General features: G+C 38.3%; 2 protein-coding genes across 3 annotated transcripts; one reads left to right on the top strand and one right to left on the bottom strand.

The window, feature by feature from the left end:
• Positions 1 to 13,302: 13,302 nt before the first annotated feature.
• LOC101441870 (olfactory receptor 10J3) lies at positions 13,303 to 14,241 on the top strand. The gene has a single exon (XM_004474269.3). The coding sequence runs from the start codon at positions 13,303 to 13,305 to the stop codon at positions 14,239 to 14,241; it is 939 nt and encodes a 312-aa protein (XP_004474326.1).
• A 4,409-nt stretch (positions 14,242 to 18,650) lies between these two features.
• FCER1A (Fc epsilon receptor Ia) lies at positions 18,651 to 25,015 on the bottom strand. 2 transcript variants are annotated; one of them, XM_004474252.4, is made up of 5 exons: positions 24,931 to 25,015; positions 24,177 to 24,197; positions 22,862 to 23,116; positions 20,201 to 20,455; positions 18,651 to 19,057 (listed from the first exon to the last, which is right to left on the bottom strand). In XM_004474252.4, the coding sequence occupies exons 1-5, from the start codon at positions 24,983 to 24,985 to the stop codon at positions 18,897 to 18,899; spliced, it is 747 nt and encodes a 248-aa protein (XP_004474309.1). In that variant the 5' UTR covers positions 24,986 to 25,015; the 3' UTR covers positions 18,651 to 18,896. The 2 variants fall into 2 exon arrangements, with proteins under 2 accessions (XP_004474309.1, XP_004474310.1); XM_004474253.3 differs by lacking the exon at positions 24,177 to 24,197 and having other exon boundaries at positions 24,931 to 25,009.
• Positions 25,016 to 25,730: the final 715 nt, after the last annotated feature.

The raw sequence follows: 25,730 nt of genomic DNA, 5'->3' as shown, positions 1-25,730 counted from the left end.
GCATACATAAGAAATGAATAAAATAGAGAAGATGCACAAAGGTAAAACTTTATAAGCTTTAGGTAAACTGCTAATGAAACTGATCAAGAAAAATGAAAGAAGAAATAAATAAACCCTATTATGAATTCATAAGGTGATGCAATTACAGAAGTTTCAGACACAAAAAGATGAAAAGTAATATTAGGAACAGTTTTATCCCAATACATTTTAAAATTTCAAATGAAATGGATCAATTTCTAGAAAAAAAATCACTTACCAATATTGAAATCAAGAAGCAGAAAACTTTAAAAATCCTGTAACTAGTTTAAGAAATAGAAACAGTAGTTAAAAATCCATAAATAAACAAACTTTAAAGTCAAGGCAATTTTGCTATAAAACATTCAAGGAAAAATTAATTTCAATCCTATGCAAATTTAGATACTAGGAAAGAAGGAATGTTCACAGCAAATTTTATGAAACTAGAATTACCTTTTTTTTTCAAATTCTACTCAATTTATTCATTTTTTAAAAGATATTACATTCAAAAAATATGAGGTCCCCATTCACCCCCACCAACTCCACCCTACCACTCCCCCCACAGTAACACTCTCCCCCATCATCATGACACATCCATTGCGTCTGGTGAGGACATCTCCGGGCATTGCTGCACCCCGTGTCCCGTGTTCCACACCATAGCCCACACTCTCCCACGTTCCATCCAGTGGGCCATGGGAGGCTAGAATTATCTTGACTCCAAACTCAACAGGCCAATCTAACTCAAAGATCTAGATATAAAATTCTTAAACAAAATGTTATCAAACCAAATCCAGCAATGTATAAAATGGGTGCATGACCGAAGTATTAGTCAGCCAAAGGGGTGCTGATGCAAAATACCAGAAATCTGTTGGGCTTTATAAAGGGTATTTATTTGGGGTAGCAGCTTACAATTACCAGGCCATAAAGCATAAATTACTTCCCTCACCAAAGTCTGTTGCCATGTGTTGGAGCAAGATGGCTGCTGACATCAGCAAGAGTTCAGTCTTCCTCTTCCTCTTAAGGCTCCATGGTCCCAGCTTCTTCCAATATCAGTTGTAGGCTGGGATAAGTCTTGACTCTCTCTTGGGGCTTGAGTCTCTCTGGGCTCAGCTGCTCTGCTCTCTCCATAAGGTCAGCTGTAAATTCTCAGGTGAATGGTTCGTCTCTCTTCCTGGGGCCTCTATAGTGTCTAATGGAGCCTTCTTTCTTTTCCTATGTATCTGTTTCCCTGTGTGTTTATTAGCTCCAGCATTAAAACTCCAACTTTCTTTTCTACCATGTCACCTTTGGTGGGCAGGGACTCAATGTCCTACTGATGTGGCCCAAACAAAACCTTAATCATAATTTAATCAAGTAAAAGTGAAATCTCTGAATTCGATCCAATCTAATATGCCCAGAGGAATAGACAAGTTTACAAACAAAATCCAATATCTATTTTTGGAATTCATAAATAATATCAAATTGCTACAACCAAGTAGGTATTATTTCAGAATGCAGAGTTTGTTTAACATTGAAACAGTCTGGTTATATATTTCCTCAGATAAACCACTTAAAGTTTTTTTAAAAAACACCACATATGATTATTTCAATAGCTATAAAAAACAGCATTTGTAAAACTCAATGGCCCTGCTTATGAGAAGAACCCTTAGGACTCTAAGGATAAAAGATTTTATTTAAGCAGATAAAGCATATGTACAGCAATTCTACAGCAAACATCATACTTAGTGGTGATATGTTGAAGGATTCTCTTTAAGATTAGGAACAAGATAAAAGTGATTGCATTATCCACGTCTCTTTAATATTGTATTGAATATTCTAGACAGCTCAGTAAGGTAAGAAGACATTAGAATTGAAAAGGAAGAAATAAAACTGACATTCTTTACAGATGATGTTACTGTGTACATAGAAATGCCAAAAGAAATTGCAGTTGGATTAATAGAATTAAGAGGTTTTGCAAGCTTTCTAGTAAATATATGTAAAGGCTATTGCATTTCTATACTTCAACAAACTGATAGAAAATGAAATTTAAAGGGGTTATCATTTATAATAGCTTTACAATACTGTAATGAAGAACACTAAAGACTGAGATAAATTGAGAAAAATACTATGTTTATGTAGATATTATGAAGATTCCACTTAACACAAAATTGATCTATAGGTTCAATGCAATTCAATAAAAATCCCCTAAAAAGCTGTTTTTGATTGTTTGTTTGTTGAAATGTCAACTGTTATTAGGTTGGTGCAAAAGGAATTGTGATTTTGGACAATGAATTTTAAATCATTATAACTAGGCTCAAACACATCTTTATTAATCAAAGTAGGAACCATTGCAATCAACATAGTTTTGACAATGAAAAATAAGTTTGCTTATTCCTATAGCATAAAAATCCATGTTTCAGGATTCGACAAACTCTTGGAAAGCATTTTCTGCATCCTGCTGGTTATGGAAGTGTTTTCCCTGCAAAAAATTGTCAAGATGCTTGAAGAAGTGGTAATCAGTTGGAAAGAAGTTAGGTGAATATGACAGATGAAACAAAACATCATAACCCAAATTCACTCAACTTTTGAAGCATTGGTTATGAGATGTGCAGTCAGGCTTTGTCGTGGAGAAGAATTAAACCCTTTCTGTTGACCAATGCTGGTTGCAGGCATTGCAGTTTTTGGTGTAACTCATCGATTTGCTGAGCATACTTCTCAGTTATAATGGTTTCACCGGGATTCAGCAAGCTGTAATGGCAGCAGACCACCAAACAGTGAGCACGACTTTTTTTGGTGCAAGTCTGGCTTTGGGAAGTGCTTTGGAGTCTCTTCTTAGTCCAGTCACTGATCTGGTCATTGCTGGTTGTCGTATAAAATCCACTTCTCATTGCACATCACAATCTGATCAAGAAATGGTTTGTTGTTGTTGTGTAGAATAAGAGAAGACAATACTTCAAAATTACGATTTTCTTTATTTTTGGTCAGCTCATGAGGCACCCACTTATCGAGATTTTTCACCTTTTTAATATGCTTCAAATGCTGAATGACTGTAGAACAGTTGACATTGAGTTCTTCAGCAACTTCTCTTGTAGTTGTAAGAGGATCAGCTTCGATGATTGCTCTCAAATGGTCGCTGTCAACTTGATGGCCAGCCACTGCTTTCCTCACCTTCGAGGCTCTCATCTCCTTTGCAAAACTTCTTGAACCACTACTGCACTGTACATTCGTTAGCAGTTCCTGGGCCAAATGCATTGTTGATGTTGCAAGTTATCTCCATTGCTTTACAACTAATTTTGAACTCAAATAGGAAAATTGCTCAAATTTGCTTTTTGTCTAACTTCATTTCCATAGTCTAAATAAATATAAAATAAGCAGCAAGTAATAAGTTATTAGCAAAAAAAAAAAAAAGATAAAACAAGAAATGCTCATTAAAATTATGTACAACACAACCATATTTATTTAAGAATATATTCCAGGGGAAGCAGACTTGGTCCAGTGGTTAGGGCGTCCATCTACCACATGGGAGGTCCGCGGTTCAAACCCCAGGCCTCCTTGACTGGTGTGGAGCTGGCCCATGTGCAGTGCTGATGCGTTCAAGGAGTGCCGTGCCACGCAGGGATGTCCCCACGTAGGGGAGCCCCACGCGCAAGGAGTGTGCCCCATAAGAAGAAATGTGATGTGGGGGCTTTTTCGGGACTAGGAGTTGTCCTGGGTAGTGCTGCAGGGACAGTTACCAGACATTGTATGTCGTCCCATGGCTCACTGGGTGGACTGTGGGAGAATGTGGGCTATGATCTGGACCATTGACCATGAGGTGCAGCGGTGCTCAGAGATGTATTCACCAAATGCAATGAATGTCTCATGATGATTGAGGAGGTTGTTGTTATGGGGGGAGGAGTGGGGTGAGAGGGGTGGAGGTTATATGGGGACCTCATATTTTTTGAATATAACAAAAAAAAAAGAAAAAAAAAACAAGGGACAATCAAGAGTTAGTATTTAATCCTTAGTCTGCATTTTGATGAACAGCTCTTTTCTCTAAAAAATGGTGGAAAATTTAAATGAATTTTTGCATTTTACAGTTTCCTTTATTCTTCATAGTATAACACAACTTCTCAAAAATAACTAGATGGAAATGGGAGGAAACTTAATTCTTAAAACGGTAAAGGATTTGCCTAATATTGCAAATTTAGTTCATGGCAGAGCTAACCCAGAACCAGCTCTCTTTATACTGTACCCTGAGTCCTTTGTTCTTAAAACATCTCATAACTGAAGGAAAAGATTCTTTTTCAACTGAGATACTGACCATTATCTAGTCCACAGAAATTGATGAACTTTCTTTAGGAAGATATTGAAACACACAGGAGATCACTGTCTCTCATTTTGAGTTTGTTTGGGTTTCTCTGTGAGAAAGGAAGGGCATAGATTTTATAAGTGTTACCAATTTCCTTTTGGTCCCTACCATAGCTATTAACATCTTTTGGGAGGGTGGGGCACAGAGGAAAACATACTCAAGCTCAGCAAGTATCTATCTAGAAGTCCCAGCCCCAGCCCAATTAACATCCATCCACATCATACACTCAGATTATGCCAAGAGCACACTTTTCTGAAAGTAGTGATCTGGGTGTTCCCACATCACATCATCAAGTGGCATCAAGGCAAGGAACCCAATCCAGACTGAGCATAGTAAACAAGGGGATTCAGCACAGCATATAGGCCTCCAAAGCTGATTGGAGCAATAGAATTGACCCTTATACTCTAAATAGCTGAAGTGGTTGGAAATCTAAATGCAGGAACTAACATCTGGTTAAAACATATTACATGCCAGCAAATTTAGACAGGCTACATAATTTAAAGTTTAGTAACTACTCTGCAAGGAAATAAAATGCTCCCACGACATTAGATGGAGAATTTGAGACTCAGAGGAATAAATTACTTGTTCACCATAACATACATAGTAATTGGCAAGGTCAAGTGTGAAACCCAGGTATGTCTGGATCCTTACATTTCTGTTGGATTAAAACCCTATTGAATGAATACTTAGGCAAGAGGGAAGGGAGACAACAGACATATGAAAAATGTCTGACCCTCAACTTTAATGACTCAAAAGATACCAGGGACATCAGTGGTGAATGACAACATGGGATTATAAAGGTTGTCTTATTTGCTATCTCTCCTCCATGACTTTCAACATATTCTTCTATTATTTATTAAGGAAACTTGTACCACCTCACAGGCACCAGATCTCAATCAGCCGTTATGCAGGATGCAGAGCAAAGATGAAACTCTGAGTTTCAAGAAAATTATCAAAGAACCAGCATGCCAAAGGAAAGAAACTTAGACATTTAAAATCAACTATCTTCCCCTTTTTGTATACCAACAAAAACTTACTCCTTGCAGAATCGAAGAGCTGAACCTGGAGAAAAGATCTGAGATAGAATTCTCTCCAAGAGGTCTATATGGGAAATTTTGAAAACTCAGACCTAGAAGGTCAGCACTTCCTGAGTGTCAGAAGGAAGCTCAGAGTGAGGTGAGAACTCAAAAGTGAAAGCATTGACACCTGTAGCCTGGGAGGATCTTCTGCAGAACCCTAGTTCCAGGAATTATGTCTGTTTGTTCCTGAAAGAAGAGTAGATCTATCTGCTCCAGGACTCCAGGGACTTTCCCGTGAGAATCATTCCAGGGCACAAGAAGCAACAGAGAAAGAGTTTGAGACTCTACCCCAGGGGACTTATTAGAAATTTGAGCAACTAGTAGAACAAAACACTCTGCATTTTGTTATTGAGTTTCAGGAGCATCTTCTGTCTTAGAAACTGAAATGAGTTTTCTTAACACACCAATGAACACAGAAGAAATATACAAAAAAATATCTGTTGCTCTATGTCTAAGGGTCATTACTTCATTTATTTCATCAACAAGTATTAATGAGCATAAACTTATGTGCCAGGCAATACGCTGAGTATTGGAGATTCATAATGACAAAAACAAGTCATGGTATTTGCTCTCAAGGAGGAATGCATACACTCTTCTTGCTAATCCAATGTGTATCTTTGTGCAAAATAGAAAAACGAGACTTCTGGGTATGTGAAGCACATGTGCATACAGGTGGATGAGCAGACAGTGTATTTTTGCAGTTTTTAAAAGTACATCTCTTTATCTGAACAGATGCAGCTCTATGGTAGGATGCAAGGTTTGTCAAGTAGACTGTGGACTGGAGTTCATTCCTCACGCCCCCGCTGATTGAGTATCCTTGTACAGTGCACAGCCTGCAGAACAGATATATTTCAAACAGAAATCTCACAAATAAACAAATTATTACAAACAAGGATACCCACATAAGATTTTGTGAATTAGTGTAGTATTCATCCTGTTTGTAATTCAGGGTGATTCTTGAATCCATACCTTAATGTTTCCCTAAGTTTTGGAAAATTCTTGATTATTATTTCTCCATATATTGCTTCTTTTTTTTGTCTTTATTTTTTTTAATATTACATTAAAAAAATATGAGGTCCCCATATACCCCCCACCGCCCACCTCACTCCTCCCCCCACCCTCTCCTTCCGAAATTCCAATTATACATTTTTGAAACTTGTACTAAGTTCATATGTACCTTATGCCCTTTTCTATATACTGCATTCTTTTCTCTCTTTCTCTGTTATATAGCCCAGATAGTTTCTACCAGCATGTCTTCTAATTTACTGATTTTTACCTTTAGTTATTTCTAACATGTTGTTAAAATATTTATTGACTTCTTAATTTCAGTTATTGTGTCTTTTTAGTTCTTGAGCTTTCATTTTATTATTTTTAAAATAGATTCCAATTTTCTTGCAATTTCATACTTTTTCATCTACTTTACTCAATATAATAATACTTGTTTTTCATTTCTATTGCTGCGTAATGAATTACCACACATTAAGTAACTTAAAACCACACACATTTATCTCAGGGTCTTACAAGGTGTTGGCTGGACTGTGTTTCTTTCTGGAGCTTTGGGTACTCTTTGAAACTTGGGTGGTTGTTGGCAGAATTTAGTTCTTATGGTTGTGGGACTGAGTTCCCATTTTCTTCCTGGCTGTTGGTCAGGGGAGTGCTTTCTGCTGCTTAGGATGCTCACATTCTTTGCCTCATGGCCCTTTTAGAACTAATCACAAAATATGGCAGCTTACTTTATAAAAGCCAGCAAGGGCTTGTTCTATTCTATTAAGATGAACTATTGTATAATGTAATCTAGTCATGGGAGTTACATCCCATCATTTTTTCATGTAACATAATCTAATCAGTGGAATGACAACCCATGATTCTTGCTATATTGTATTCATTAGGGGAAAGTCACAGATTCCACCTAAACTCACGGGTTTGACTCACTGGGGGTCACCCTAGGATATATTTGCCAAAATAACATTTATTTTAAGGTTGTGTCTGATAACTTTAGTGCTTTCATGTGGGCTTCTCTCTATTGAATGTTTTTTTAAATTCTTAATTTTCAGTCTTTTGGCCTTTCCTCTTTATAAGCCTGGTATAATTTTATGGCATCCTGGACACTCTCTATCAGGAGTCAAAAATTTTTTTCAATAAAGAACTATAGAGTAACTAATGTAGCATTTGGGGGTCATAAATATCTGTTATGGCGGCTGACTTGGACCAGTGATTAGGGTGTCCGTCTACCACATGGGAGGTCCGCGGTTCAAAACCCGGGCCTCCTTGACCCGTGTGGAGCTGACCCATGTGCAGTGCTGATGCGCGCAAGGTGTGCCCTGCCATGCAGGGGTGTCCCCTGTGTAGAGGAACCCCACGCATAAGGAGTGCACCCCGTAAGGAGAGCTGCCCAGCATGAAAGAAAGTGCAGCCTGCCCAGGAATGGCACAGCACACACGGAGAGCTGACACAACAAGATGATGCAACAAAAAGAAACACAGATTCCCATGCCGCTGGCAACAACAGAAGTGGATAAAGAAGACACAGCAAATAGACACAGAGAACAGACAACGGGGGTGGGATGGGGGTGGGGGAAGGGGAGAGAAATAAATAAATAAATCTTAAAAAAAAAAACCTCTGTTACAACAATTAAATCCTGCCATGGTACCATGAAAGTGGCCATAAAGATTATGTAAATGAATGTGTGACAGTGTTCCAAAAATGTTATTTATAGCCACTGAAATTTGAATTTTATACAATTTTTATGTGTCACAAAATGCTATTCTCCTTTTGATTTTTTTCAACCATTTAAAAATATAAAAATCATTGTACAGTTTGTAGGTTGTATACAAATAAACGGTGGGCTGATAGACTGGAGGGCAATACTTTGCTATGGGTTTCTGAGGGTTAGTTTATCTCCACTTTTCCTTTCATCTAAGGTGTAGACTTTCAACATACTGAGATTGCCAGAAGCTCTGCAGACTATTATTCTTTTGACCAAACACTACAAACTACAAATTGCATTTCCTCAAGGCAATGGCAAAGAAATGGATCTCAGGCTAACACTTCTGCACATCCTTTCTTCCTGGAATTTCGTCCCTTTAAGTGTTCACAAACTTGGTAGCTATATCCACAGCTTATACTCATTATCCCATCACACTAGAGGTAGGGGAGAACTGATTCTACTAATTTTTTAAGGATGTGAAGTTTAGCATGACAGAAAGAGCCCTGGTAAAAAGTAACATTTCAAGTCTATCACTTAAACTTAAACAGGTTCTTCATTTGTAAAGTGGAGACAGTAGTGTTTACTTCATGTTCTTCTTAGATTACATAAAATGATGCAACTGATGCAGAGTGAAAAGCAAAATCTGATAGATAATAATATTACTCCCATCATCATTCTCATCACCACATCATCATATCATCATTCACAGATGAATAAACAAGGGCTCAGATAGGATAAGTGCCTTATTCAAACATTTTTAAGTGAGTAGCAGACATGGAACCACAACTTAGGTAAACTGATCTCTAGTGTAATGTTCCTTTTCATCATTACCAAGATGCCTTCTTAGATTGTTACCACTAGCAGTACAACCAATGAACACAATTTCAAGTTAAGTTGAAATTAACTACTATATATTGAGAGATTTATTTTGAGTCTAGAATTGTGCTAGCACAACATCTAGAGCTGGTCTACCTTGATTTAAATCATGATTTCCCACTGACCAGTTTCGTGTCCTGGGGAACATTACATAGCCTCTCTACCTCAGTTTTCTCTTTGGAAAAATTAGTAATATACTACTGCCTAACGTAAAGATTTATTGTTAGGATTAATTGAGTTAATATATGTGGATTGCATAGGTTAGTACATAGCAGGTAATAAGCACATATAATAAGTATTATTATTTGTATATGTAGAAGCAACTATAGGTACTCTGAAGAGTAAAAGATGAATGAGAAAGAACCTAAATGAACTTACAATCAAGCAGGAATATAAAATAATTACTAAGAAAATGATTAAAGAGTTTTAAAAATGTAAGAATTGAATGGCAATTTTTATACTTTTTAAGACTACAGACAGGTAATCATTAAATCTATGTGGGCCACAATATAATGAGATTAATTTAGTACATGGAAGATGCCCTAGGGGCAAGGGTGAGGCCTTGGGCCAAACTGAGCTTGGCCTCCAAAATGAATGTAGGGTATGTGGTATACAGAGCAGAAATGAGAAAGATCAGATGAAAAGCATAAACGTTATTATGAAAGAATTTGGGATAGGATTTATTCCACCCAGAGATTTTTAATTGATTTCAAGTGTCAGAGATCTGAAGGTCAGTCCTCTGCGTCCCTGGCATCAGGGTCCATGCTTAAATTGTACTTAAAGTCATTGCTTCTATTCCTCCACTTTGAAGAACCTTTCCGTACAGCTTTTAAGCTCCCTGCCCTTGGTGCCAGAGAAATACACAGAAAGTGTGAAGTGGGGCTTAGCAGGATGATTTACCACCCTAACAAGGAAACACAGCCTTTTAAACCAGTTATTGTCCCTTATAGCCAAGCCAAGTCTATTCTCCAAAGTGTTATTCTAGGATTAGGAATCGTACTGCCTTGGTAATGAGGTCTCCAGGTAATGTGCTCTTTGGAGTCTGTCTTCCACTGTTTATCACTTGGGAGTAAACAGTGCCATTTGGGGAAGAGAAACCTGGGAGTTTAGAAAAGAAAATTTGGTTACTTATTAAGAACCCGTAAGTCAGAGACCTAAAGAGGAGCGTCTTCCAGTGGATGGGCTATGAGAATCTAGAGAAACTTAAAGTGTTTTCTTCTGCCCTTCGAATTTTAGTCTCAGACACTGGAAGACTGTAAGGCATTATTTCTTTCTTCTCTTAAATATTTTTTTGAGGTATCATATTCTGGGTGGTGTCTGAGATTTGCCAGTGAAAGGAGAATTCCTGTTGGACCATAGCTCTTCCAGATGAGGAAATTCATAGATGAAATAGCAATATTTTTAAAATGTGATTTAACTTAAATAACTGGTGGATTTAAATAATGCCTAGAAATGGCATTGACAAAAACCTTGTAATATTTTATAGCTATTGGTAAAATTGCATAATCTGTTATTACAGGCAGTCCAATTTCAATGCTCAGACATGAGCACAGCTCTCTAGAAGACTCAAGAAACAGTTATTTGGTGAGTTTCACTTCCTTATCTGCTAGGATGTGGGATGTTTATTATAACATGTATTCATATATCACCTAGACAGTGAGAGTCTAGAGAAGAAAAATGGACATGTTCTCTCATGATGTAGATTGTGACTGCTAAGATTTCAGAAATGTAGATGTATAGACTAATGTAGGAAAAAAGGAAAATGAGACTTCAGAGGGCTTTAATCGAGTCCTATACCAAAGGCTGTTCAAGATTCTGAGTTCCATGATGGCAAGAATCATGCCTTGCTCATCTTTGTTTCCCAGCACTAATACATTTCTCTACACATTAGCAAAATTGAGCTATTGAAGAAATGGTTCTTCTTGGATTTGAAGCAAAATTTTACTATATATAAGGGACCAAAAATAATTCAGGAAACAATGAGATAAATACATATATTTCTCTACCAAAAAATGTAAGCAGTATACTCATCCAGGGATTACATAAAGGACAGGTCTTGTTTAACTTTTTTGTCATTTATTTGAGAGAAAGGAAGGATAGTAAAAACAACAAAGTCAACAGCATTATCTGAATTTCAAAGTTTCTGTCCATTTGTAGCCTCCCTACTATCTTTCTTTCCTCACCCACATTTCCTATACCTTCAATGAGCAATCCTGCTCTGGGAAATAATCTCCCCATCCCTCTCTACATATACCCCTTTACTGATTATTCTATCTATTAAAAAGAGTTTTCCATATAATGGTGCTGCAAAAGGTGTGGACTAATGGTCTGCAGAAGAAAGGAAGCTGAGAAATATCCTAGGCCACAGGCACTAATAAGATCTGATGAATAAAATGAAATTCAGTTATAAGAATACCTTAGATGAACTTCAATGTGTGTAATTGTAATGGAAACTGTGGTTTTTACGGTGATGGGCCACAAACTATCAATTATAACCCAGGAAAGGGATCTCGATGTTACTGCAGACTGTGTCCAGGTATATTAGCCAGATGAGCTACGATGACCATAGGGTGAAATGAAATGGTGGGCATCTTCAAGAAAGGAATTAGAAGTGAAACTCAAAATCTTACCATACTTAATCCACAACTATGTTGGGACAGTACATGCAGCAAATACATCTCAAGAATGGTTTTTAAAGATCTAAAACAACAAAAAAGTCTATAAGGACAACTAGAAAGGAAATGATAAAATTTTATAAAATCAAGGTATGAGTAATCAAAGATTTATTTAAAAATCCTAAAATACTAGATGGATGCAAATTTCCACCCAGGTGGAAATGAAATATAAACTGGTTCATTTATGGAAAATAAAAAGTAGCGACTAATAATAACTACCATTTAATAAGGCCTTCTTATGTGTCAAATGCTATGCAAAAACCATTCAAATACATTAACCCTTTTAATCCTCAAGCAACTCCATGAGTACTGTACCAATTTACAAATGAGTTTGAATTTTATGCTTAAAATTTTGAGGGTTATTGAAGGACTTTATGGAAAAGAGCTTCATGAACAGATTTTTAAAAATAATGTTATGACAACATTCAGGATTGGATTAGGGCTGACTGAAATGAGGGAGTTTTAAGACTATTACAGAGTTCATAGAGAATGATGATGCTAGTCAGAAGTTGGGTGCTGGCAGGATGCATGGAGAGAAAAGAACAGAGGGGAGAGAATTTCAAGAGATACTGTCTTTGCAGTAGAAAAGGGAAGGGACTCTGGAGATAATAATTAAACATGGTATATTTCATCATGAGTAGATAATGAATAAAGAGGCAAGGTTAAATCTTCCCCAGTTAGTCTCCTATGCTGGTTTCATATGGATTAATACAAAGAGAAGTTGGGCCCACTCATTTCCATCCCTTTAGTTTTCACAACTGAAGTATAAAATAGAACATATGGTCCTTTGTTTGATCAAATAAATTTTATCTTTGTTCTCATACTCTTCTCTACTTGAAGGGGGATCTGAAGATTTGTTCAATTCTCTTTCCTGCCTTTGGCTAGAATTCAAGTGGGAGATAAGCTACATGGTCAGCTGCAATGTCTTTTCAAACCATTTTTCATTATCTTAGAAGATATTGGATGCAGGGTATCCAGGAAGGAAAGACAGTAGAAGGGCTCTCTTTCCTAGTCTTTCAATCATGAAATCATGCAGGGAATTCTAGGTGAAGAGACTCATGGAAGTGAAGCCTAGGACATAGGGCTCTGGGAAGGAGAAGCCATTCTATGACCCTCACAGGGCATTTGATGTTCTCAATGCATGCTGATAGTGTTGGAAGGATATCAGCATATATCTTTTACCTTTCACCAGGTCACTGTTTCTCATTGGGTCCTTGGGAGCTTAATTCAAGAGTGTGTTGAAGAAGAGCTATAGAGCTGGGCATATTCAATTCATCACCTGCTCCTTTCTTGACCTGAACCCACTTCTTCAATGGCCAAGTAGTTATTTCTACAAACCTACCTTTTAACTTGTCTCTACTCTTCATCATCTCTACCTCTTCCCTCAATTCCAGAGCCCTGGGATAACATTTCTATAGTACCAAAGAAGAGGGAGGACACAGTGATGACTCTGAGCAATTAACCAACAGCTGAACATTGATGGTCCCTGGGACCTACAGCATTGTTCAGAAAATGAAAACACTCTTAACCAGTAACCTTGGCCAAGCCTACTCTGTTTCATGGTTGCATCATCACCCCTCCTTTTCTTTGTCCAGCTTTTTCAGATCCAGACTTTCTTCAATGCTGAAGCCAAACTCCACCATGATTGAGTTCCTCTTTGAAGGTTTCTCCAACTTTGGAAGGCAGCCCAGGCTTGTCCTCTTTGTTGTCTTTCTAACTTTGTACCTGCTAACTCTCTCTGGTAATATTATCATTGTGACCATCATCCATTTGGACCGTCATCTCCACACCCCCATGTACTTCTTCCTGAGCTTCTTGTCCATCTCTGAGACCTTCTATACTGTGGCCATCATTCCTCGAATGCTGTCTGACCTCCTGAGTCCTCATCAGCCCATTGCTATCCAAGGCTGTGCCACCCAGCTCTTCTTCTATCTCACTTTTGGCATAAACAACTGCTTTCTGCTCATAGCCATGGGGTATGACCGCTATGTGGCCATCTGCAACCCCTTACGGTACTCAGTCATCATGAGTAAGAGGGCTTGTGTCCAGCTGGCATCTGGATCACTTGGAATTGGTCTGGGCATGGCAATTGTTCAAGTAACATCTGTGTTCAGCCTGACCTTCTGTGATAACTTTGTCATCTCCCACTTCTTCTGTGATGTGCGACCCTTGCTGAAGCTGGCCTGTGCTGACACCGTGATCAATGAGATCATCACCTTTGTTGTCAGTGTCTGTGTTCTTGTCCTGCCCATGGGCCTGGTCTTCATCTCCTATGTCCTCATTATCACCACTATCCTTAAGATTGCTTCAGCTGACGGTAGGAAGAAGGCATTTGCCACTTGTGCCTCTCATATTACAGTGGTCATCATCCACTATGGCTGTTCCTCTATCATCTACCTCAAGCCTAAGTCCCAGAGTTCTCTGGGGCAGGACAGACTCATCTCAGTAACCTACACTGTCATCACTCCCTTGCTGAACCCTGTCGTATACAGCCTGAGGAACAAGGAGGTCAAAGATGCTCTGTGCCGAGCTATGGGTAGAAAGTCATTCTCTCTTTAGAGAAGAGATTGTGAAGGCTTTTCTTTGAGTTCATAAAAATGTTTGATTTTAATGCTGTTTTAATATGTCATTTAAATTTTGGGAACAAGAAAAATAGACTAATTTGAATTGCGTGCTAAAACTTGAGACTTCCATTTGGTCTAGTCATGGTTCTCTTTGCCCTACTCCAGAAAGATTGGAAAGTGGCTTAGCATAGACTTAAGAATGTAGAGGGAAGATTTCCATTCCTAGATTTTTCATATTCACATGCATTCACACACATGTGCACACAGATACACATACACTGAAAATATTCTGAGTTCCAGAACTCCATTAAGACACAAATACTAATGTCATTCTAGAACATTAGGGAACAAACATTTTGGAAACCATGTCAGAAAGACTTTTTTCTTGTTAAGGCTGTACAGATAACTTGTGATATTCTTTTAACAAGTGAGGAGACACACACACACACACACATATATCTATCTTTTCTGTGGAAAATTGAAGGCTTTCTTGTACATTGTTGCTACTTGTTAATATGCCATCACAGCCTGGGGAATCTTCTAAAGGATTGGCACATACTCTTTAAGGGGATAGAACTGCCCTAAATGATTATTCTTGAAAAAAAAGGATTGCAAATGTGGGAAAGTAACAAAGTGCCACTGACTACAAGCAGAGTTGGATAGTTCATATTCCTGAAAGTCCCAGATAAGAAAACTCAAATGGCACAGTAGAAAATACTGAAAAATTCAACTCATCTCCATCTGGAGTGAAAGAGAGGATAGAGGTTGGAAAAAGCCAATCAAAAAATTTACATTATATTTTACACTCTGTCCCGTGAAATTCTGTAAGTTATGACAAAAGATATAATGGCCTGTATCCATTATTGCAATCTCATGCTAGAAAATTCCAATATCCCAAAAATTTCTGCATAGAGCACCTATTTTTCCCTCTCCTTCCCCTCAGAGCCTTCAGTGGCCACTACCTCCACATCAATGATAAAAGTTGTTCCATTGCTAGAATCACAATAAGTCTAGTGTAGAATAATAGTAAGTCTACTTTAGTCCATTATTCATTCCCCAATCTTGAAGATTTGGGGATGTTGATATCCACTCTGGCTCTAATTGAGAGGGGGCTTAGATCCCATGTGGCAGATGGATGGAACTCTCTTGCTTGCAATTGTAGACTCTCTCTGTTCCTTGTGATGGGTGTTGCCATCAAATGTACCACACTAATGAAGGATGCTGTAATGTGGGAAAGTGTGGGAGGGGGAGGGAATGAGGCATATGGGAATCCCCTATTTTTTTATGTGACACTTATGTAATCTAAAGTTTATTTAAAATAAATAAACATAAATTTTTTAAAGTATGGTTCCCTTTCTAACCCCGGAAAGACTGTTATATCAGTATTATAACTACAATCCTGAAAATATTTACTAATAAACAGAAGTTTGAGGATTGGCTTAAGAATTTCCTAAAAAGCTCCTAAGCCAACAAGGGTTAATTTTTAGAACATTCTTCTTGGACATTCCAGCTTCAAACCTCAATTTAAACAGCATTTCATTTCTGAGCAGAATGTGAAAGTATATGCTATGGTGCATGGAAGAATACTTTCCCTCATTCTACACTGAGCAGCAAACATTTGCTGAGTTCTAAACATAGCTCCTGAGGCATCCAGAATCCATCTAATCTCTAGAAGTGACCATACTGGGCAATATATCATTTGTGAGAGCATCATGAAGTCTTCTGAGTGTTGAAGGTTGGAAAAGTCGGGGGAAATTAGCAAATTTCTAAACCAAATTAGTATGTCTCTCTTTGCAGAAAACACTGGCATTAATAAAATGTTGCATAATAATTCTGCTTAATCTAGATAAAAGTTTTTGGGTAGAGTTCTTATGGCCAATGTCATTCTGCCTTCTACCTGAAGTTGAATTTAGTAAAAGCTGTAGTGGACAGCCCAAATCACCTTCAGGCACTGTTCCCTCAGCTACTGGGATTGTTATGAGCTGACAACAATCCATTAGTCCCTTTTTATTAATTGCTGTGCTGCAAACCACCTCCTCCAAGCTTACACCTCCCTCTCATGGGTAGGCTGCCTCACATGATTTATCTAGTCTATTTCAGTTTATAAAGACTGTTCCCCTTGTCTCAATTTAGGGTAATTCTGAAGGGCCCTTGCAGCTCCAGGGCTCTTATCTGTAAGGGTCTGAGGTTTTTATTGTGACTGTGTCATAGTTCAACTTCTTCCTCTGCCAAGTCCTGTGTCCTTAACTTCCTCACAGATACTGCTGCTGAAAGTACTCCTCAATAAAACTTTTGCACTCAAATAATCTCTATCTCAGTGTCTTTTTCCTAGGGATCCTGACCTGTAAACATTTTAGCAACTCATTTCTACAACAGCAATAACTTAAGTGGAGAACTCAAATTTTCAGCCCTGATATTTTCTATCATTCTAGATCTTCATTCTAATGAAGACAGAGGTCTGTAGCTCTATATTTTAATTTAAGAAAAATACTTTCATATTTATCATAACTCAATTTAGTCAGCCTCAGGGAAATTTTATCTTCTTGGAAACTAGTAAAAAAAATTAGTATTTTTTCTCAGAATCATCAAGAAGTCATTCCTTTGTCTTCAAAGATTTCTCTATAAGCAATTTCAGTTTCATTGCAGCCTGGTGCCATTAGCTTACAGTAAGATTGCTGACCACTCTCGGTGATATTTGAAAAATTACAAATGACAGGAAAGACTGGAAGTGAATATATGTGATTCCAATTTTCATTAGGGGAAAGTATGGCTGCTATAAGTGAAAGATACTCGTGGACTTGATAGCGACCCTGAAGAGATTTATAGAGTGAAAGGTTGGTGATGGGAATATTTTGGAGGTTGATGAAGCACTAGATGGGGACTCAGTAACTGTTCAGACAATCTAGATTGGGCAGGCAATCTAAGACAGGAAGACAGCTCTGCTAGGTAAGGTTATTCAGGGGCACAGAATGGCAGGTGCCTCTGCCATTCTCAAAATAAGGTTTACTTCTCTGGTTTCAAGGAGCTGTTCTTGTTGTCACCATCTCCCAGTTTATGAGAAGAAGGAAAGGAGACAGTATTTCTTTAGGTATTCATTTCCCCAACATTTTAACAATGTGAATCTTTTGTCTGAGTCTCTACTCTGGAAGTGGCCACCACTACAGACCTACTGACATGATTTTCAGGCAACCAACCTCTACCTATTGGGACTTTCTGACAACTGGTGGTAGCCAACATGTAGAAACAGTCAAGGGAGAGAAAATTTTTCTCTAGGGATTCGCCTAGATAGATTTGTAGGAGTTAGGAGTAACAGAGGAGGTTCCAAGAATGGGGATGGGGTAATTTATTTCTATTCCAATCATCTGTATAGCATACACAATCCCTTTATAAATAGATGGAAGGTATTTCATGTGTCTTAAAGTAAAGAGACCTTTATAAAGACCATATTTTGGAGATCCATAAAATACTCAAGACCTAATTCCTTATTTCAAAGTTGTCATAAAACAGGAGATGTATGAATATCAAGAAGAAAATAGGTAGAAATGGTAGGCAAAAATCTGAGGCAAATCTAGAATACAGAGACATGGAAGAGGAAAGTGAAAATATATTACCTCTATTCCCCAGTGCTCTGCCTCAGCCCCCAGTATTATTGGCAAGTGGGGGGAAGACTGAGTCTCATAGTAATTCTAAAAGTCCTAAAGTTTTATAAATCTTTTCAATTTACAGAGAATTTCTGGATACAGGCTCTTTCTTGATTCTCAGAAGAACCTTAGAAAAGTCAGGATTTGGATCCATATGTTCTCATTTACGGTTTCACCTCTTTCTTAATGGGTGGCTTTATAAGAGGCAGAAACTTAATCTCTATCTTCGTGAGAGAAGTCTGGGACTTGAATGAGGAAATAAAATTAAAGGGAAAACAAACAAACCAAAAATGTTTAGTTCCTTTGACTGAGATCTTATTCAGTCTGGGACCGTATGCAGAGCTGAAGCCCCTGTTTATTGTTTGCTGAAAATTTTCAAGATGCCTAATTTAGGAGCTGTATGAAGTATATTAAACATATAAGTTTGGGAGATATTACAGGGGTAAAACATCACAGAGGAATCCTAGAATTAGCCTCATTGCCAGGGTCCTATTGCCCAAGACTGTTTCAGATCTTGCCAAGAATCAGACACATAGATAGCTAAGTTTAAGAGAGAACATAGTTATCAACCTCAACAGCATTCTACTATTTCTTCTCATTCCTGAATAATATTTACAATGATCAAGAAACGACATTGCTAATCTAGAACGTGGTTCTTGCTCCTAGAAGGAAAAAAGAAACTAGCAAGCCTTGAGTACTTAGAAGCACTATGTTACATGGTTTCATACTTATTTTATTCAAATCATCCTTCTCTTTTAACAGGTGCAATGCATGTTTATTTTTTATTTTTTCAACCAATTTTTACTAAACACTTTATTACTAACAATTTTTACTAAACTACTATTACAAAAAAAACTCATTTAACCAGTTTCAGTTGGTTTGATGAAGCAGTTCTGTAAAGCTTTGAGCATAGACCTTCTATGTATGGTGTGAGCTATATTTGACAATAAAGAAGCAATTACTGACGCTGGAAAGAAATTCTGATTCAAATGTTTCTTGAACAGTGACATCATTTTTCTTTGGGGTCTCGGTTGCCTTTCCTGGTCCTCTTAATCTTCAAGAGAGATGTGAACTCCTTCTGGGTTGAGATAAGCAACCCTGTATCCCCAATAAACAGAATCACCACCAGAAATGGAACAAAAGTTCTTAGCCAGTGGTAGTTTTCGGAAGCTGCAGTGAAACAGAGATGCAACAAGAAACATAATTCATATTAGAAATTGAAAACTGAGATTCAGGGCTTCAACCTCCCTAAGATAAGGTCCCAACATGACTTTCTATCTGCTAGCACGATATGGAGGCCAGGAGTAAAGGAAAAAAACTTATCAGATTGGGGTCCTCGGTCTGTGCTCCTTGGAGCCCTGGGGAGCCTGGAGCATTTCCCAACAACCCTGTCTAACAGTTCCTCCAGCAGGTGTACCCAGCGGGAGTGGTCACAGAAAAGACGATATCTTTCTTGAGGCTGCCAAGACCAGCATCCGCATATGGTCTGGGAGTGGGAAGGACTCAGTGTGAGGACAGGGGGTCACCCTTGCCTTGTTTTTAAATCAATCAATCAATATTTCTTGCGTGCCTCTTGGATAAAATGAAAATCTTAGACTAGATCATCTTTAGATTACCTTCCAATTCTCCTATTTTGTGATTTTTGTTGTTCTATTTACAGAACTGATTTTTATGGTTATCTAGAATTATAAAGCCCAAGAATGTCATTGCCAGAGATCTCTTAGAGATGACTTAGACCAGTGGTTCTTGACACTGGCTATAAATTATCAGTTTTCTTATAGGCCATGGAGTAAGCTCACTTGTCTACCCTCTCCTCATCAAGCCCTCTCCCTCATCCCCCAACGTGCAGGCACATGGTCGACTGCTTTGTTGATTTTCTTTGCAGCCCTCGTAGGCTGGAATGGACTCTCCAAGCTCTCCATAGCCTTTATTTCTTAAACTTTGAAATTCCCTTTCAATTCTGTAAGTATAAGTGTTCCCAGGAGTAAGATGAATTTGAAATCAAAATCATAATCACAACCTGCTATGCTTAGTAGTGCTTAAGAGTTTATGGAGTCATTTTATAAATATTATCCCACTTAATCTTTATAAAAATTCTGTAATATATTAGGTAATACCATTACTGTTTAACAATAAGAAATCTAAGACAGAGATTAACAGACATACTATTACCCAGGTTTCCTCTTTGCAAATCTAGTAGCCTTTCCAAGGTATCAGAGATACCCTGATCTATACACTATAATCACTTCAACCTCTAATACCCACTCCTCTTTTCCCTGATGTGGACTCCTTCCCTTGCCTTTTCTGACTCACCTTTTACAGTAATTTTGAGAGCATCAGAGGCACGTTTATGCTGCCTTATAATGCCCTCACAGTGATAGTTGCCACTGTCTGTGAGTTTAGCTTGGGCGATGGAGATATTGTGGTTCTCATACCAGTACTTGAGGGCTTTGCCATTCTTGTAGTAGACCACTTTAAAGACATTCCAATTCTTCCAACCATGGCACCTGATGAGAATGGGCTTGCCCACTGCTACCACCTCAGCAGAGGCCTGAAGGAGCAGCCAGTCTAAAGAGCATTCATTATATTATTACATGGAGTTTCAGAAACCAGAGATTATCATTAACCCCTTTCTCAGCTCACAAGGTCAATAAAAAAGGAAACACAAAATAGCACATAGGAAATGTCTTCTATATGGATAGATCCTCCCTCCTCTGAAAAATCATTCTTGGGGGGATAAGGTCTTTCTGACCTTTCTCCTAAGCCTATGCATAGAAGATCTGAAGACTGGAATTCCCTTCAATACATTGCTACTAATTCCAGCAACTGAGAGTGAAATAAACTTAACCTGCCTGGGAAGTCTTAGTCTAGGAGAGTGTCTATTTTGTCCTCTCTAACCTTTTAGGGGTCTACCGGTTTTACTGCTAATCAAATTCCTCAGAACATATATTGCAACTTTAATCAATTATTTGTGTAATTATCTATTTGATGTCTTCTTCCCTATGTGGTACTATGCTCCAGAAGGTCAGGGGCGACATCCATTTCTTATATTACATCCCCAGTGTCAAACACAATGCCTAAGAATTGGTAGATAATCAACAAATATTGTCAATAATGAATTAGAAAAAGATAAGAATAAGGTTCTGTGGCTAATGTTATTATAAGAATTGAAAAGCATTCACAAAAGGAGAATTTTGCATGGAAATATGGCTAACTTGTACAAGCATAGTTTATTTAAGAGAAATCCTTGAAGACTTCCCTAGAATCTACTTCAAGGAAATAAAAGAAGCTACTATAATACATTGATTTTGTTTGAATTTAGAATTTGTATATGGATGTGAAATCTCTTTTTACTCATGAGAAAAATGTAAAGTATAACAGTGACCTAGGGAAAATGGACTTGGCCCAGTGGTTAGGGCGTCCGTCTACCACATGGGAGGTCCGAGGTTCAAACCCCCGGCCTCCTTGACCCGTATGGAGCTGGCCCATGCATAGTGCTGATGCGCGCAAGGAGAGCCCGTGCCATGCAGGGGTGTCCCCGCGTAGGGGAGCCCCACGGGCAAGGAGTGCACTGGTGAGGAGAGCCGCCCAGCGCAAAAGAAAGTTCAGCCTGCCCAGGAATGGCGCCACCCACACTTCCCGTGCCGTGCTGCTGACGACAACAGAAGCGGACAAAGAAACAAGACGCAGCAAACAGACACAGAGAACAGACAACCGGGGCGGGGGGGGGGGGGAGCCGAGGGCCGAATTAAATAAATAAATAAAGGCAGAATTAAATAAATAAATCTTAAAACAAAAAAAGCAGTGACCTAGTCCTCCAAATGAAATAATTGGCTTATTTGTTCCACATTTATTGACTAATCCACTTATACTCAAGCATGCTGTATTCATTCTGGCAGTAAGAGAGTGATAAAGATAAACACAAGATTTATTTTAAGTAACAATAGAGGAGATGAGGAAAGTACACAGATATCTTCCATAATGAAGAGTGCAACCTAATATTCAGATCATGACACATGAATTATGCAGAACAAGTCTTTAAATCAAGCCCTTGACTCTGTTTCAGATCTATGGCTCTTTGCAATGTCCACATATCCAACATGATATTTGACCACATAATATACATATGCCTATGTATGGAAAAGATACAGTCATAGGAAGAAGAGGTACTAATGCTTAATATATGTAGTATTTTTAATTAGCTTGACTATGAAAGTGTGGAAATGTATAGAGTTGATGAAAACACATAGTGTGTATAACTAAAACAGCTGGTTTATAAATGGGATTGTGGCTTAAAGGGGTAGTCTAGGGATATAAAGGTCAATTGAAGGAAAGCTAGAGAATAATCTAGGGACTGAATAACATAGTGAATGCACAGGTGGATGAGAACTGTGGTTAATAGTACAAATACAAGAATATTCTTCTATGAACTAGAACAAGTGCATGTCACTATTACAAAGTGGTAAGAATGTGGTTACGCACAAGAAAAATACAACGATATAACTTATGGACTATAGTTAAAAGCAATATTATAATATTCTTGCATCAATGTCAAAGAAAGTACTGATTAATAATAAAGGGTATGGGGAAAAAATACCAATGTAAGCTATAGACCATAGTTTGAGGTAATAGTCTGATGATGTTCTTTCATAATCTGTAACAAATGTTTCACAACATTGTAAGGTGTGGATGGAGGACTGTTGTATGAGAATTCTGCACATCATGTATGATTGTTTTGTAAATTCACAACTTCTCTAATATGTATATGTAGTCAGAGGAGAAATGGAGTAGAAGGATAACACTGGGAGATGACTAGAATATTGAAAGAAAGAGTTGTGGTGAAGAAGAAATGTGGATGGGGTTTTAGTCCTATACTAATACCCCTAATCTTTGAAATAATCTGTTTCCTCCCCATTTTCAGAAAGCCTGTTCCTCAAATGGGAAAACCTAGATTTCCCTAGCCCTAGAACTTACCACTGAAGATTTCCAGGTGTACAGGTTTACTTTGTTTTAAATTTTTGTTCTGACATCTATATTCTCCACTGTTCTCGATTGTGGCATTCACGATGTCGAAGCTGGAAGTTTTCACATTTGAAATGGTACCATTGTGGTACCACTTAGTAGAATTGACTTCAGAGGATTTGTCCCCATTACATATAAGGGTCACATCCTCTCCTACGAATATTCTATTCCAAGGGGGATCCAAGGATACTATAGAATTCCGGGTAACTTAAAAGAGATAGAATGGTGGAAAAAGACATAGAGAAAAAATTATTGAAAATTGCCAAGACTCAAAAGTACATATATATCAATATCTGGACAATTATTGATCATTCTACCCTGATAAATCTCTGTCCTGATTTCCAGAGAAAAGATTGAAATAAGGAAGTAATAGTGTTGTGACCCCCAAGAAATTCCCAAACTAGGGGGAAAGACAAGATACACATACAGGACAGTAAAAAAAAAAAAACTTACTATGTGACATAGGACAACTTACTTTAATTCTCCTGATTTCAATTTCAGTATCTGAAAATGAAGGCTGCCACCTCTTCTCAGGTAGAGACAATGTTTACATGTACAACCACTGCTCTTTACAATGACTGGTGCATAGTAAGTGTTCATTAAATATTTGAGTGGATGAATATATGAATAATAGGTGAATGAAGGTATTGGACTAAAAGACATACAAGGTTTCTTTCAGTTCTAAATTGTTATGATTAAGTGAATATGGAGTACAAAATATATGCCAATATGGGAGGGAAGTGTGAAATACTAAGAGAATCAGACTTGGATGGCTTCCAGGAGAAAAGAGGTAAGGAACAGATTTGGACAGAGGCCAAGGAAGTGGCTAGATGGTGATAAGCAAGGGGTAAAGTAGTTGGAAGACTACTAAACTTGGATTCAAGGGATCTGTTTTGGAATTTTGTCCCTTACTAGCTGGGTAACCTCCAGCAAATAATTTAATCTTTCTGGTTTTTAGCATTCTCTTATAAAATAAGATGAATGTGACTCATGAGATTACGAGAAAGTGCCTGGGAGAGTGGGTGAGATAATTAGATGTGCAGCAGACACAATGGTTGGGTGACTTGATAGAGTGAAATGAAAAAGATTGAAATAGGGTGAAAGAGAGAAGACAAGGCAAAGTGGAAATGTGAAGCATATTGACCAGGAAGGAGCAGACTCATAATCTCTAGAAAACACAGATGATAGGAGAAGGGAAACAGTTGGTGAAAGGAGAGCAATGCCTAAATACATTGAAATGCTGAGGGAACAAGGATAGAGAACTCACCTGCTAACATGCCATTTGGAACTGCAAAAGTCCAGAGAGGGTAAATTAGTGCCCCCTTAATGTCCATCCCCAACCTTTTGGGATTCCTGGGGGCTGAGATCTGGGTGTGAGGATGAGGTCTGCTTCCGTGGAGTTTTGTTCTTTCTCCTTCTTTGTTTTTTTTTTTAATGTTATATTCCAAAAATATGAGGTCCCCATATACCCCCCAGCTCCCTCACCCCACTCTTCCCACATCAGCAACCTCTTTCATCATTGTGGCACATTCATTGCATTTGGTGAATACATTTGAAGCACTCCCGCATCAAATGGATAGTGGTTTACATTGTAGTTTATACTCTCCCCCAGTCCACCCAGTGGGACATGGTAGGACACACACTGTCCAGCATCTGTCCCTGCAGTACCACCCAGGACAACTCCAAGTCCTGAAAATGCCCCAACATCATATCTCTTCTTCCCTCTCTGACCCAGGGAGAAACAAAGTTTCCCTCTTACCTCTACCTTCCCTCTCTGATAGGAATCTTGCCCTCTGGGAAATGCCCAAGCAATTTAAAAGAACCAGGCTTTCAGGTTGGCATTCTCCCCTTAGGGGTTTCTCAGCCCAGCTTCCTTTGCTTTCCTGCTTGTTTCCACTGCAGACCCCCTGGTTTGCACATATCTTAGAAAAGGCATCATCAAGATGGTCAATGCTCCCATCCCAGCAGCTCCTCAATTCCATTTTGTCCCCTCCAGGAGTGGTAACGGAACCCCTACTCACAGAACAGCAGCAAAGCTATCCACAGCAGGGCAGGGCCTCCCATGGAAGCCGGCATCTCCTGTGTGGCACCCAGAGACCAATTGAACTGGAGAGATCGCTGGCCTTAAAATAGGCTTGAAACCCAAAAAGGAGAAGGAAATGATTTCTGCATAATATCTCATTAACTCATCAGTTGAGCCTTGGTTTTTCTGCCTTCTCCAGAGATTATATCCAGGGTGGTGCTAAATTGGGCAATTTTATTTTTACCCCCACTCTACTCACCATTCCATCTCCTTATACATACCTGGAATCTGTTGGGAGAGAGGTACAATGCTAGGCACACACTTGCAGAGCTCTCTTAAGCTGTCAATCAATGTACCAGTAATTATTTAGCAACTTAGAAAAGTGAGAAGCTGGGAAGAGCAGAATAAAAACAATAGCAATTATTATATGCCAGGGACTATGCTAAATATTTAACATGTATTGCATTCATTTTTCACAGTAATTCTATGAAGGTATCATAATTATCTACTGTTTACAGATAGGAAAAGTGGAGTTTAGAGAGGTTAAGTAACTTGCCTTAGGGTATCACCTAGTAAGTGGTTAATTTGGGGTACAAATAAAATCAAACTCTGGAATAAAACTCCTACTAATCCTTGTCTACTTTTTTTGCACGTTTAGGATTATGACCAGCAATTGCTGAAAGTCTTCAGGGGTTCTCCTGAGTTACTAACTCTTTTGTCGCCCAATTTCCTGCTGATAATTAGCCCACAAATTTACAAATTTTCATCAAATTCTTTGGCGATCCACTATTTAGTCAG

This window comes from Dasypus novemcinctus, chromosome 13, assembly GCF_030445035.2.
Source record: "Dasypus novemcinctus isolate mDasNov1 chromosome 13, mDasNov1.1.hap2, whole genome shotgun sequence".
Taxonomy (NCBI): domain Eukaryota; kingdom Metazoa; phylum Chordata; class Mammalia; order Cingulata; family Dasypodidae; genus Dasypus; species Dasypus novemcinctus.
Note: the sequence above shows the minus strand (reverse complement) of the source record. Positions and strands in the feature narration are given on the sequence as shown.

Bases quoted from the DNA above. Each gene is read 5' to 3' on its own strand.
- LOC101441870 (XM_004474269.3), top strand. From the start codon at position 13,303: ATGCTGAAGCCAAACTCCACCATGATTGAGTTCCTCTTTGAAGGTTTC.
- FCER1A (XM_004474252.4), bottom strand. From the start codon at position 24,985: ATGCCGGCTTCCATGGGAGGCCCTGCCCTGCTGTGGATAGCTTTGCTG. The intron at 20,456-22,861 runs GTAAGTTCTAGG...AATGCTCTTTAG, and splicing joins ACACCTGGAAATCTTCAGTG to ACTGGCTGCTCCTTCAGGCC. The intron at 19,058-20,200 runs GTGAGTCAGAAA...GTTTCACTGCAG, and splicing joins TCTCAAAATTACTGTAAAAG to CTTCCGAAAACTACCACTGG.